Source organism: Centropristis striata, chromosome 2 (genome assembly GCF_030273125.1).
Source record: "Centropristis striata isolate RG_2023a ecotype Rhode Island chromosome 2, C.striata_1.0, whole genome shotgun sequence".
Taxonomy (NCBI): Eukaryota; Metazoa; Chordata; class Actinopteri; order Perciformes; family Serranidae; genus Centropristis; species Centropristis striata.
Window position 1 is genome coordinate 23,118,130 of NC_081518.1, and position 15,904 is coordinate 23,134,033.

At 36.1% G+C, this 15,904-nt stretch overlaps 1 protein-coding gene across 1 annotated transcript; it reads left to right on the top strand.

Annotated features, from left to right (window-relative positions):
* The first annotated feature begins 962 nt into the window (after positions 1-962).
* slc22a18 (solute carrier family 22 member 18) lies at positions 963-15,810 on the top strand. Its single transcript, XM_059347283.1, has 10 exons — positions 963-1,478; positions 2,820-2,917; positions 3,034-3,179; positions 3,721-3,853; positions 5,195-5,307; positions 9,125-9,241; positions 10,053-10,153; positions 10,276-10,377; positions 10,875-10,995; positions 14,154-15,810. The coding sequence occupies exons 1-10, from the start codon at positions 1,317-1,319 to the stop codon at positions 14,339-14,341; spliced, it is 1,281 nt and encodes a 426-aa protein (XP_059203266.1). The 5' UTR covers positions 963-1,316; the 3' UTR covers positions 14,342-15,810.
* Positions 15,811-15,904: the final 94 nt, after the last annotated feature.

The following is a 15,904-nucleotide window of genomic DNA, read 5'->3' on the forward strand; positions in this document are numbered from 1 at the left end:
CATGTGATTTTACACCTTTAAGATAATGGCCTATGTCAAGTGTGTGACTTAAGCAGATTTATTATGCCTAAGTCAAAATAAAATGTGACTTAGGCATTTTTTAAACATGCCTTTGTGACTTAAGTAAGATATGGTAACACTTTATTTTGAAGGTGTCTACATGAGAGATTTGATGGAAAGATTTTAGGGCTTCTAATATCTCATTATAATGTATTTTACTATGTTTTATGTATAACCATATTCACTATTTACATGTTATTTTATTGTTTATTATATATTTTAGTTATATTTAATTATTTTGCTGTCAATAATTTGACAGTGACAGAATATTTTATGTCTGTTGTATACTTAAGGTTTTTGAAATTGATTTTATTTGCTTCTTATCATTTTTTAAATTTAATTTTTTTAAATCATTTTTTCTTTTTATATATACTATTTAGTGTTCCCTTTAGTGTGTTTTTTTATGTTATATTTTGTTACTATGTTTCATTTTCTCATGTTTTATATTTATTTTTTATATTTACGGTTGCTTCTTACATTTGGCTATTACATTAAATGTTATTGTATTTTATATGTCTTTTTATATTTACTGTTTTCCTTTAATGGGCATTTATTGCTTCTAATATTTTGTCATTATCTATTTTATACAATCTATGGTTATTATATATAGTTTTTATTAAAACGAGCTGATTAAAGAGGGCTTAAAGAGACAGGCACTTAAAAGTAGCGTTTCAGACAGTAAAAATCCAGTATGAGGATAATAATGTGTTTTTTGAACATCGAAGCATGTAAACATGTTCTAGACCAAACCTAAAATACAAACATGAACCTAAAAAATATATGTCCCCTTTAAATACAATTTAAAAAAAGTGAGGATATATAAACTGCTCTTCACAAAAGCTTGAAAGTACGACCTTAATCAGAGCTCATGAATGCATCAGTGCAGCAACCTTCCATTTCTTCGGTCGGACTTCATTTAAGAGGCGTTTAATTGCACTCAGCTCGTAATTAAGCTACAATAATGTGTAATTGTAATGAAATTAGACAGGCCTAACTGTTTCAGTGAATAATATTGATATTTTGTATACATTTTTGTAACTTTTTATCTAACATGTACTCTGGTAACGCCTCCTTGTCGCTTTCTGTTTGATACCAAAGTCCAAACGTCAGATTAGCTCGTCGAGAGTTCACCGGGTCAAAGTGTCTTTTACCGGACAGCTCACACCTTGATTTAACCACAGTCTGATTCCCACCGACTGTTAACGCATTACGGGATTAACGTAAGAGTAAAAAAAGTGTTTTCTACGGGGAGCAAAATGAGTGGAAGAGGAGAAACAACCGAGGGAACATCCAGAGCTTCAGTTTCCTCCCCGGCTAACGCTACAGATCAACCAAAGAAGATGAAAATCATTAATATAGTTTACCTAATCGCTGCTTTGGATATTACATGGATGTTTTTACAGTTTTCTGTCACACCTGTGAGTATTTCTGTTATGTCAGCAGGAGGAAAGTGAGATTTCCGAGCCTACCGTGAACGTAAAAACACTGCCGGAAATGCTCGAAATGTCTTTATATCACTGTTTGTTTTTTGGCCTGTCATATTTATTATGAGTGTCGGATTGATCATGTGTATTATATGACACAGTAACAGTAGCCTGTCATCCCCAAATCCTCTGTTATAAGCAGGTAGATCCTCCAAAACCACATTAAAAACTAAATTCAAAGTCAAAGTTTGAATTAACCTATATAGGTTATATATGCATTATAAGCAGCATGCACTTCAATTTAAGCGATGTTATCAAAAGTTCTCATTCTTGCAGGCAAATTAGCTTATGTCATTGTTATATAGCCCTAAGTTATACAAAGATCTTCAGTGGTGCAGGAAGTATTCAGGTACTTTACCAAGTAGAAGTACTAATTCTACACGCTTGGAAATACTTGTGTATAATCAGGAAAATCTACTTAAAGTGTTAAAAGTAAAAGAACTTGCCACCCATGTGTTTAAACATACATTTTATAACATGTATACAGTCTTAATTTGTAGCCTTAGCTATGCTTGTATGCAAATAATATGTCAATTTAGTAACTAAAGCTGTCAAAAAATGTAACAAAAAAATAAATAATAGAGTAATAGAGTTAAGTTATAGTGTAACATACCAGGAAACACATAAAGTACAAGTACCTTAAATTTGTATTTAAGTACAGTAACATTTCACCCCTGATAACATTGGATTATGACTTTACTGATGCTTTTATCAATATAGGGCCATAAATGTATATGTACATTAGACCTGAAATGATTAGTCTATTAATCAATTAGTCGATACAAAATAATAAAATACAAAATAATTAGCAACATTTTTAATAATCGATGAAACATTCAAGATTTCTGATAATAAATAGAATATTTATTGTGCAAAACAACACATTTTGAAGATATTATCTTTGACCCTATGAAACTTTGATATTTTGTCGATTGAATGACTAATCAGTTATTAAGAAAATAATCAGCAGGTTTATTAATGATAAAATCTGCCATGTGCACATGTACATCACTGCAGCAGCATCAAAAGGTCCCCCTAAAAGCAATAAAGAAAATAATTACAGTAGTATGATGTTTGGTCTGGAGCAAATTATAAACATGGGAATCTTTTCCATGGCTGATTTATTTCCCTCATGACATAAATAAATGTGGCTTAATGTACATAATATCCAGTGATAACAGGCGTCACCCAAATAAAGTTGAAGCAGAGGTGGTTTTCTTATGTGACCAGGCTATACATTAATTTAATCTGTATTTCCATTATGTTTCTTTACAGTATTTGGCAAAGAAACTTGGCTTCGACACCTTGTGGTTTGGTTATTTACAAACCACGGTCGGTGTAATCCAGCTGATTGGGGGTCCAATGTTTGGAAGGTGAGTGCAACATGATAAAGTTTCTGTTTAGATACTTTTACATACAGGCACAGAGGTTATTCAGAGTCTGCTGTGTTTAATATTAGAAAATATGTGATCTCTGTTGTTGTTGGCAGGTTTGGAGATATCTTCGGAGCGCGAGCAGCTTTATCTCTGGCGTGTTCTGCAACAGTTGTTTTCTTTCTGCTGCTCGCCATCGCAGAGAATCCGGCCATGCTGTTCATCCACAAGCTCCCCACAGTCTTCATGCACGTTTTACCTGGTGAGCAACACTCATCTACAGTCCTCCTCATTCAGGTTAACATTTTAAACCTCAAATCTTGATCTAGATGAATAATTTACTGTTATTCAAGCATTCCTTCTCCCTGTTTTGCTTTGCTGACTTTGTGGCTAAACTATGTGTAATAATTGTTAATTATTACATATCCTAAATTTAACGACATTCCCATCACATCCCAATGGTGAAACAGTAACTATTGTCCATTTAAAACATGCTCCAGCTTTATAAGTAAATTCTACATTGACATAATTTTTTTAAATTTAAAAAGTGACAATTTAACTGTATATTGTAATAAATAACAGGAATTTGTCTGGAACTTACCGAAACATATCAAGTGGTTGTGAATTTTATAAACAATATGCAGAAACTTTGAAATATTAAGGATAGTTAAAGGTTTCACTGCTCTACTTTCTGACCTAAACTCTCTGATCGAACAACATTTGATCCCAACTTTATTTGTATTTATTATCATGAAAATAGATGCAATTTCACTCTTATTTCTGCATCCCTCTTCTGTCTTCAGCGTCTCAGATGGTCGTCGCTGACCTAACAGAACCTGACAAACGGGCAGACGCTTTATCCAAACTTGGTCTGTGTTTTGGCGTCGGTATGATCGTTGGCTCCACGTTGGGCGGCCATCTGAACACACAATATGGGTTAGTTTTACTGTATGTGTGTCATTGGAGAATGAGTTTACACTGTGGCTACATTTTACCACCCTACGAGGTTGACTTAAGATCAGCGGATAAGTTGTTCTGATTTGAATTTTTTCTGTACATGAACATGATGCAGTGAGGACCAGCAGTATGTTTATATCCAGATTAAAGCTGCACTAATCAATTTATTACATGGAGAGTTAGAAAGTTATTTTACCACCTAAAGCTTGGGACATACTACACAACTTCCACAGTATTTACACATTTTGAAAAGACTTGGAGTACACAGTACATGATTGTTTCAGCAGATTACAACTAGTTTTTTCTTATCCATGTTAAGGTTATGATAGTTTTGGATTTATCATTAGTTTTCATTTCGTTGTGAATTTTTGTTTTCAAATTCAGTTAGTTTTTTAGAGTGAGTTTGATAGTTTTTATTTTTTTATTAAATGCTTAGTTTTTGGTTTAGTTTTTATTAGTTTTAGTTTTTCTGTAATGGGGTATTTTTTGGGTGCCAGATTCAAAAAGGTCACAATAAATGTTGCCTTTATTTCCTTTTATTATCCATCTCAGCCCCAATAAGATTATTAACTCGTTAAACCAGATAGATGAAATGGATTCATATCAACCAAAAAGGTTTATGTATGAAAAAAGTTGACTAAGATGAAAACAAAGAACATTTTCACTATAATTTAGTTAGTTTTAGGTTAATTTGTAACCACACCATACAGTTTCAGTTAGTTTTCGTTTTTTTAAAAACTCTAGTTTTTATTTTTATTTCAGTTAACGAAAAAGTTTTTTCAATTCTAGTTTTCGTTATTCCATTAGTTTTTGTTAACTTTAACAAGCTTGGTCCATGTTTGTTTATGTCTTCTTCCTCCTCTTCTTCTTCTTCTTCTTGGAGGTTGGCAAACAACAAATTGGTGCATTATCGGCACCAATTGGTCTGTTTGTTTACCCTGTAAACTGTTGCCCTCATGAGAGTTTGAAGCGTTCAGTTGTTTTAGTCAGTTTGACAGATCATGCAAGCTGTGATCATCAGGCAAAGTTGTTAAGTGTGTGATCCCATGTCTTTCAGTCTTTCGGTCATTATACAAAAATCTGCTGAAACCATCATGAAGTGTGTACTCCAAGTCTTTTCAAAAATCTGTAAAGACTGTAAACGTTGTGTGGTGTGTCCCCAGCTTATGTCAGGTCTGTTCCCCTCATACACTTTCAGATTTTTGACTGTCCCAAACTAGTCCAGACTAGTACAGACTTCAGAATCGTGGGTAAAATCTGGCAAGAAAAATTTTGTAGTGTGTCCTCAGCTTAACACTGCTTTTACTTTGTGTTTCTCAGGGAGAGATTTACTGCATGTTTCGGTGCTGTGGGGAGTGCCTTCAGTCTACTATTGGTTTTAAAGTTTATCCCAAAAACCACCAAAAGTCAAGCCCCAAAAACCAACACAGACAGTAAGACAACCTTCTACACCTAACTGTATTGCTATCTTTTTCTCTTTGAAAAAAATCTGTATAAAATGTTCAGGCTGATGGCATACAGGCACTCTATCTATCTATCTATCTATCTATCTATCTATCTATCTATCTATCTATCTATCTATCTATCTATCTATCTATCTATCTATCTATCTATCTATCTATCCATCTACCCATCTACACATCTATCTATCTATCTATCTATCTATCCATCTATCCATCTATCCATCTATCCATCTACCCATCTATCTATCTATCTATCTATCTATCTATCTATCTATCTATCTATCTATCTATCTATCTATCTATCTATCTATCCATCCATCCATCCATCCAATTTACTGTTTACCAACAATGATGACATATTTTGTGGGTGGAGCCTAACCGTGGGCAGAAAGTTAGCTGCTGGTCCTAGCGGTGCGAGCGGTACAGTTGTCAAAAAATATGAATCGTCCAGATCTTTTTCCTGATTATTTTCATGTTTTATTATCAAATGACAGATTATTTTACATAAGTAAGCTAACCCTTAACAATGCTGTGAGATTTCCTGACCCGTATTCACTGTCTGGATTATAAAGTGCCCAAAATAGCATTAAATGGCCAAAGTTTGAGTGGTTGAACATCAACAACATAGATTTACTGCTATATGTATGTAAATGTTACTTTAAGTCGGCAGAAACTCAAAGGGAAACAACTACTATTAACCACCGATCGATGAAAACAATAAGGAAATAGAGGGAAACAGAGGAGTTTCAGGGGTAACGATGTCTGGCTGTGCCGTTGGATGTCAGAAAAGGAATAGTAAAAAAAAAACTGTCCTTCATTCTTATAAATTACTTTGTCAATCATCTTAAATTCTCAGATATATATATATTAATTGCATATGTGATTGTCTTGAGCTATTGTTGACTTCAGATTCCTGCTCTAATGTCTAATGTCTAATGTAATGTAGCTGATCATCACAGATTGCGGCCGCACTGCTTTTAAATATAGCAGTAAATCTTGATGTTCAACCACTCAAACTTTGGCCATTTAATGCTATTTTGAGTCCTTTACCCGACTCAGAATATCTCACAGCATTGATCAGGGTTAGCTTACTCAAGTCATTTGATAAAAAAATTATGAAAATAATCAGGAAAAATGTCTAGATAGGCCTGTCACGATGATTACTATATCAAAATATCGTTCGATATATAAAAATGGACCTGATAGTTTTTTCTGGACTTAATATATTAACGGTTACATGCGTGACTTTTGTGCTTTTATGTGATGTGTTTAAAGTTATGCTGCAAATGTTTGACAGGAATTGCTGAAAAAAAAACTATATTTCCCAAGCAGCCATTCTAGCTGTTAATTTGTTATATTAATAATAAAATAATATAATACATCATGATTATCTCATTGCACTGTTTAGTGCTGGGACCAGCACCTAACTGTCACTTTCTGCCAACAGTTAAGCTCCGCCCACAAAGTCCCTCATCATTATTGGTAAACAATGGTAAATTGGTCTTGTAGAATAGAATGTTCAGCTGAAGAATGTTGGTGTTCCGCGATGATGTCATTATGGATTGTTGTTCCAACCCTGAGAGTAAAACGTTTCATTTGCAATCTGACTGAGACTCAGACTGGTTGTTAGACTGAAGAAAACAGCAGAAAAAGATGGAGAACTTCCCGTTAGCGACATCAAACACTGATGACAAGAATCCGCACAAGGCAGGCCTGATGTCAGAGTATCATCACTACGTCCTTGCATCAATCCTCCCCAATGCCGAGCAGGAATATCTCAGCATGAAGAAAAACAACAAAGCGCTCGAGAAGGAAAACGAGGTCCTCAAGAAGAAAGTGATGGTTTTGACGACCGACACCGAGCAGTTCAAGGCGGAGCGGCAGAGAATCCACATGGTGATCAAAAACCGAGACCACCAGAGGAACCAGCTGCTGCACTGCAAGAGTGAACTGTCCGTGGCGGGAAAGAAGCTGGGGATCCAGCAAACTGAACTGAGGAGGGGCAATAAGCAGAATGAGGTCCTCAAGGAGGAGCTGGAGTCAGTAAAGAAGGAGCTGCAGACAGTGAAGCAGGGCGCTGTCGGTCAGAGGGCCGAGCAGCTGCACCTGAAGGAGCAACTGGAGCTGTTGATGAAGGAGAGAGACGGCCTCAACGACACGCTGCTGTGCTGTAAAAACGAATGCTCAGAGCTGCAGGACAAGTTCAGCAACCTGCAATCGAGCGTGAACAAGAAGGAGAGTCAGTGCAAAGAGCAGATGAAGCAAATCCACCTGCTGAAGCTGGAGAAGCAGAAGCTGGAGAAGGAGAGAAGCATCATAGAAAGTGATAAAGAGGAGCACAGGCAGGAGCTCCTTAAGTGTGAAGACAAGCTCCACGTGCAGAAGGAGAAGTTCAATGAGAGCAGAAGGATCCGCGCTCTCGAGGATAAAATAGGGAAAAAAATCCTTATCATCCAACAAAGATCTCCCTCGTTCAGAAGACCCTGCCAGGAAGTGCCCCACAGGAAGCTCGAGTCCTTACAGAAAGAGCTGCGGGCTCAGACTGAAGAGCTGAGGAGGACTCAGCAGCAGTGTGAGCAGCTGAAGCAGAAGCTCACACATGTGGCGGTGCAGTTCCAGCAGTGCCAGGTGACCCTCAGAGACCAGAAAGAAAAGCTGAAAGCAGTCACGGCTGAGAGGAACATGTTCAAGAGTCTCACTGAGAAACTGGGGGGTGAATTAGCAGAAGTCAAGAAGAGCCGACGAAGTGAAAAACTGCGCAGTAGAGCCGCCAAGAGGACAAAAAAGGTCACGCTGCAGTCTGGAGACAAAACAAACCAGTCTCAGATCTCACCTGCGTTCCCAAAGCACCACATGAAGACCGGAGACAAGTTAAAGGCATCACATCTCCAACCAACCAGTAAAGTCCAGATGCAGTCTGAGTTAAGGATTGTCGGGACAAAAATTTAAGGAGCTCTTGGATCTCTGTCTCAACGTCTCTTCACAAGTTTTTCCTGCTGGGACATTGTCCTCTGAGACATTTATTATACAAATAAACTGACTTAACTTTATACTGATGTAGTTCTTTGTGGTTTTTGTTGTTAATGTTTGTGGAACAATAACATATTTTATTATGAATAAATGTTTAAATGTTAATATTTTGATTTTAAATGCTGCTAACACACAGCAGGACATACAAAATGTGTGTTTTATTTTGTATTTCTTTAGTTTTCTTCCCTGTATTTCTTCAACTGATTTGGAATCTTAATCTGAACTGGAGATTTGAGATTTTCCACTGACAGTGAAACTAGTACTTGTACGTTTTACTGCTTCTTCTTGATAACTTTGACTTTATTGAAGCTAATAAAAACATTTAATATTTGTTGGTTACAGCTTATCAAATGCTTGGATTTCTTCCATTTCTCCTTTTCATACTAAACAACTATACATTGTGTTTTTTGCTTTTTTTGTTTTGGTCCTAATGTTGTCTGGTTTCATGATGGGGAAAGAGCAATTAAAATGGTGCTTAAAAAATAAAACATGTTGGTTAGAGAATGATGATTTACAGTCAATTTAGTTTCAATTTTCATCTCAGAACCTGAAAACTGAACAGAAATGGAAAATGGTTAATTTGTATTAAAAAACACCGTATTTGATTTTACACTTGTACACTTATTTATGCCTGTGTGCCTTATCCTCAGTTTTCACAGTTCACAAATCTCTTGTCTGTTAGAAATTATGCAGTACGATCAGTAAAAGGCTGTTTGTGGAGTTGTACAATCTGTTTAATACATTTCCTTTGAATTAGCTGCAGGTGACAACCAGAGCAAATCTGTGTTCAACCTGAGAGAAATCACAAGACTGATGAAGTTTCCAGGTGTGACGAGGACTTTTATTGTGAAAATAGTTGCAGGTTTTCCATCAGGTGAGACTGAAAATGATATATTTTTCATTTTATATTTCAAATCATTCCTATATTCATCAACAAAGAGCTGCAATTAAATTAACTGATTAGTTGTCAACTATTAAATTAATTGCTAACTGTTTATTTATAACTGAAAAATAAGTTAAAAGTCTCTGATAAGTGTATTATATTTGAATATTTTCTGGTTTAGTTTCCTCTCTGAAAGTATTTGAATTGTGAGCAAAGACAAAACATTTGAGGACGTCATCTCTGATTGACATTTTTGCACCATTTCAGACATTTTACAGATAGCAACAGAAAACACAGATTCTGTGATTTACAAATATATATATATATATATATATATATATATATATATATATTTATTTATTTTTTTAAAGATTTTTTTTGAGCATTTTGTAGCTTTATTGAGAGAGAGAGAGAGAGAGAGAGAGAGAGAGAGAGAGAGATATTGAGAGTGAAAGGGGAAGACAGAGGGGAAGACATGCGGGAAAGGGCTCCGAGCCGGATTCGAACCCGGGCCGCCCACTTATGAGGACTGGGCCTCTGTGGTACGCCCTCTACCAGGTGTGCCACCAGGAACGCCGACAAATATAATATAATAATTGCAAAATATGGGTTATCAATACTCAGTTTTGCTGTTTTATAATGTTAATAAGTATACTTTATAAAGTGATTTACTGGACTGAAAATACTGTTTTTTTCCCCGCTGCACAGTTGATCATTTATTTATGTTTTTGGAGAACACATTTTTATTAAATTATTATTAAAGCACTAAATCTCTGCAAATCAAACTCTTCTCCTTCTTCAGGAATTTTTCAGGTGATGTTCTCCATCATTGCTTTGGAATTCTTCAAGCTGGAACCGCAGGAGAACGGTTATCTGTTGGCTTACTTTGGCATCGCCTCAATGGTAAACTTTCCTCAGGTTAAACTATAAGACAGGTGGATTTAATGAGCTGCAGATCAGGATGATGTCATGGTGATGTCAGACTGTAACAGACGAAGGCAGTAAACGTCTGGATGTTTGTTCAGGTCATTCAGGGCGGAGTCATCGGGCGTATGACGGCGAGATACTCTGAGAACTCGCTTTTACTTCTGTCCATCGCAGTCTCTTCTTTAGTGGGACTGGCTCAGGTACACACACACACACACACACACAAATTCATTCTCAACCTTTACAGGACTTTCTGTGTTTTTCATTCCTTTTTTTAAACATTTTTTTCCTTAATTTAGTACCATGTTTTATTTAGTTTTTCTTTCTTTTTCTCCCTCATATTTCTTCAAATGATCTGAAAGCTGATCCTGAACTGGAGATTTTTGATTTTCTACTGACAGTGAAACTAGATTACTCTTCACCACGAGTACTTTTACATTTGTATTGTACATTTTCAACAGCTTTTACTTGATTACTTTGACTTTAATGCAGCTATAAAAAAAATATTTATTTTATTCCTCCTTTTCAAACTTATGTCAACACAGATGTTTTTACATGTACAAAATAGATTAGAACTGATCTGTATTCGTTGTTTTTTAGTAAATGAATTACTGTGATGACTGAAAAATGACAATTATTCCTATTTGTGTCCTCTGCTCAGATATTTTTTTCTTAATATATTTCTTTCTCTCTGCAGGCTTACATGCAGAACGTGTTCCAGTTCTGCCTCACTGTCGTCCCGATGATGTTTTCTCTCAGTATGTTCGGAGTCATCACAGACAGCATGCTCACCAAGAGCGTCCCGTCCTCCGACACAGGTGAGCTCATCCTAACATTCACACACAAAACACACAACTTGACAGTTACCAGTAGAGCCCGACCGATGTAGGACTTTTGAGACTGATGCTGATGCTGATTTTAGAGGAGAATATTCATTAATAACCAATATGGTGGCCGATAAGGTCATTTGTTGAGCTGGAATTAAAATCGACCTTTTTTTATGTGGATTGTGCACTGATTTTGCAATAAAGCTACTTTCTCAAACATAAACTTTAAGAAATAATATTTAACATTGTTATATATATTTTTTTTTATTATTATCATTATCATTATCATTATTATTATTTTTATTATTATTATTATTATTATACTGACAATGTTTTACATTGTCAAGGCAAGGCAAGGCAAGGCAAGTTTATTTGTATAGCACAATTCAACACAAGGTAATTCAAAGTGCTTTACATACACATTAAAAACAGCAAGACACAATTGAAAACAGTAAAAACAGTCAATTAAAACAGGGAAGATACAGCAGGATAAAAAAAGAGATAAAATAATAAAAAGCACAAGTCAAACATTGCGTAGTTAAAAAGTAAGGGCAGTAGAGTAGAGCAGATAAGTGTTAAAGTTAAGAGTACGCTGCAGTAAACAATAGTGTTTTTAGTCCTGATTCAAAGGAGCTGACCATTTGGGCAGACCTCAGATCTGCAGGTAGTTTGTTCCACAGGTGAGGAGCATAATAACTGAAAGCTGCCTCACCCCGCTTAGTTCTTGTTTTTGGGACACGCAACAAGCCAGTTCCAGATGACCTAAGGGGTCTGGATGCTTCGTAGAGAGGTAGCAGATCAAGCATGTAATTTGGTCCGAGACCATTCAGTGCTTTGTAGACCAGCAGTAAGATTTTAAAATCTATCCTCTGACTCACAGGAAGCCAGTGTAGTGATTTAAGGACCGGTGTAATATGGTCCAGTTTCCTGGTGTTTGTGAGGACTCTGGCGGCAGCGTTCTGGATCAGCTGCAGCTGCCTGATTGATTTTTTGTTAAGATGAATAGAAGATGCCATTGCAGTAATCCACCCTACTAAAAATAAATGCATGGATAAGTTTTTCCATGTCTTGTTTGGACAGAAGACCCTTAATTCTAGCTATGTTTTTCAGATGGTAATAGGCAGATTTAGTGATAAGCTTTAGATGGCTGTTGAAGTTCAGGTTTGAGTCAATAATTACACCAAGATTTCTGGCTTGATTTGTAGCTGTCAACGACATAGAGCCAAGGTGAGCGCTGATCTTAGATCTTTCATTTTTAGGGCCGAAAATGATCACCTCTGTCTTCTCTGCATTTAGCTGGAGAAAGTTCTGGCACATCCACTCATTGATTTGATGAATACAGTTACTCAATGAGAGTAAGGGACTGTAGTCGTGTGAGGACACTGAAATGTAGAGTTGTGTGTCATCGGCATAAGTATGGTAGGAGATGTTGTGATGTTCCATAATCTGAGCTAGCGGTAGCATATAGATGTTGAATAGAAGCGGCCCGAGAATGGACCCTTGAGGAACCCCACATGTGATATAAGTTCGCTCAGACTCATGGTTTCCAATTGACACAAAAAAGTCCCTATCTTGTAAGTAAGATTTGAACCATTGTAGCACAGTGCCAGTGAGCCCCACCCACTGTTCCAGTCTGCTGACTAGTATGTTATGATCAACTGTGTCAAATGCAGCACTGAGATCCAGTAAAACCAGAGGATTTGCCTGCATCAGTGTTCAGATGAATATCATTTAAGACTTTGATAAGTACAGTCTCAGTGCTGTGGTGTCGCCGAAATCCAGACTGAAATGTGTTAAAAAGATTATTTTGCATCATAAAAGCATGAATTTGCTCAAAAACAACCTTTTCAATGATTTTCCCCAGAAATGGCAGATTTGATATTGGCCTATAGTTACTAATTGTTGTGGAATACAGATTAGATTTTTTTTAGGAGAGGTTTTATTACTGCAGTTTTCAAAGTCTGTGGAAACTGTCCTGCTTGGAGAGAAGAATTTATTATCTGCAGTACATCCGGAGCTATGCAGTTGAAAACAGTTTTTAAAAAGTTTGAAGGCAGAATATCAAGGCAGCAGGTTGTGGGCTTTAATTTTGAAATCGTTTCCGTGAGTGTTGTGTAATCTAGGAGGCTAAAATGTCCTAGCTTGACTAGAGGATGGGAAGGCACCAGTGTTATCATTCCTGAGCTGGAGCTGCACACTGCTTGTCTTATCTGTAATATTTTGTTTGTGAAGAAGGCTGCAAAGTCATTGCATGACTTGTTAGACAGCAGTTCAGGAGGGACTGATGCTGTGGGATTTGTCAGTCTGTCTACTACAGAAAAAAGTGTGCGGGCATTATTACTGTTTCTATTGATAATCTCTGAAAAATATGACTGCCTTGCATTCTTCAGTTCCTGACTATAGTTGCGAAGACCCTCTTTATAAATATCGTAATATACTTGGAGTTTGTTCTTTCGCCACCTGCGTTCAGCTTGTCTACATACTTTTTTCTGCACTTTAACCAGTTTGGCGTTTCTCCAGGGTGACTTTTTCCTCCCCGACAGAATTTTGGTCTTAATTGGGGCGATAGAGTCGATAACAGTCATAACATTGGAACTAAAACTGTTAACAAGGTCATCAACTAGAGCTGAGGGCAGGGTTGGTGATGGTGTAAAATCCTGGGTGTATAATGCACAAGTGTTTTCATTTATATAGCGCTTACTGATTGTCAGCCAGTTCTGTAAATGACAACTGACATAATAAAGAATAAATAGGAATAAAATAAATAGATAAATAAATAATCATCATTACTGTTCAGTTTCAGTCATCATGACTATTTTTTAAAAAATGAATAGCTAACATTACTAAATCATGCAAAGCAACATTTTCTGCATTATATATTATGTAAAAAAATGTTTTTATAACGGCACATTTCAGACAGCATAAACACTGATACTGATATCAAAATCAGCTGATAATATCTGTCAAACGATATGTCTGTCTGACTCTAGTTAGTTACAGACAAAGCCACATTTATGCAAACTTCCAAAACTAAAAAATGTTTCAGTGTCAGGTATTAAAATACTGACAACAAAAAAACTAGGGTAAAACTAAAATAATCTGAAAACTGCAGAATAAAGTGATTTAAGCCACTCTGCTCTCGTACTCAGGCACCATGATGGGTCTGTGTGCATCCGTCCAGTCTCTGCTGCGAACATTCGGGCCTACTGCTGGCGGCTTCCTGTACGTGAACTACGGCATCTCCTCCATCGGTTTAACTCAGTTTGTCGTGAACATCGGCGTGTTTGTGCACCTGCTGCAGCGTCACCTCAGGAGGACGGACGAGCACAAGGAATGAACTCACTTAGTATTCAAAAAAACCTTCTTTTTTCATCTCTAATGTGTCCGGAAACTGACAGACGAGATGGAACTTCAAATGATTTTAAATAATGGGAAAAGGTCTTCATCATTATTCACATGTTGCTTTGTTTTATCTGTGGAGGAGATGCAGGACTGAACCACTAGATGGCAGCAAACCCTCCAGTTTCCAGGGTTCATCATACACATTAATTACACATTAAAAATCAATTCAACTCTAAAAATGATTTTATTAAACATAATCAATGAAAGATTAAATATAAGACCAATCAAAATCACTCCTAATTGCACATAGTTATATCAGAAAAGCTTATTTTCTTAAATGCATTGTTTTTCATTAAATCTTTTAATAAACATTTATATTTTTTTACAAGTTCAATTAAAAGGCAGTGAAGTATTCCAGACTTCACTTTATCTTAAAGAGCTGCTGCTTCAACTCACTCTTAGTGAGTTTTAGTGTCTCATGATGATCTAAATGCTTCTTCAGAAAGTCTTTTTTCTCTCTTTCTATTCTCAGAATATTTCAGCCACTTCAGCACAGTGATACACTGTAGTCCATTAAAAAAAAAAACTCCTGCAGCTTTATTCAGCTCATTAAAACTACTATATTGTACCAGAGTTGTGCAGTTGAGAAGACATACTCCTGTTTTGTCTTTGCTACTTGCAACCAGCAAGGTGGTGGACTTTATTTTGTTATTACGCACAGTAGTAGAAGTAAAAGATGTTGCATTATTGACATTGACAAGGGTTTATATAAGCATGCAAAATTAATAAAAAAAAAAAATGAATGCATTCTGTATCAAAGTAAATTTTACCTGTATGAGCTGTAAATGGTGTCAATGGCCAATAATTCAAAATCTCTTGACTCTTTTTAACAATAAAAAGTCAAAGACTGAGGGACTTGAATATTTTACTGAAACTAATTTATTTACAATCAAAAAACAGCCAGGTCACGTGTTGTTGTTGGAATGTTTGTCTGGGATTAGTGTTTTGTTAAGCCTTATCCTGTTACTTTTACCTAACATTTGTGCCTAACCTGAACCAAAGTGCTTGATCATGTTTGGCGGTCATCACATGCCAATATTTATTATGACAATTTGGTTGAAAATGATCCGGTATTGCACAAGAAAATCTCAAATATTAAGACAATTTTGTGTAGCAGAACTTTCTTTCTTCTTCTTCTTTATTTCCTACCCTCAGATCCCATTTTTGGAACCACTGGAGTACTTATGTAAAGTAGACAAATTACCTTTACAATAGTCAAATTCTGCTTGAGTGCCAATGCTTAATATTTAAATTATGTAATCTATAATAATGTAGCTGTTTCAGGGGGTATTAGTTCTGCAGAATGAGTAAATGCAGGATTTTTACTGTACTGTAGTACTTTTTCATTGTTGTATTGTTACTTTTAGTAAATTAAAGGACTTAATTACTCCCAACGGTCAACAACGCTAATATGTATTAACAAATATTAAATCACCAGCGCAGGAAAACAAATGACGCCATCCTTCAGTGTTAATCACAGTCTCAGTTGTTCTCTCTC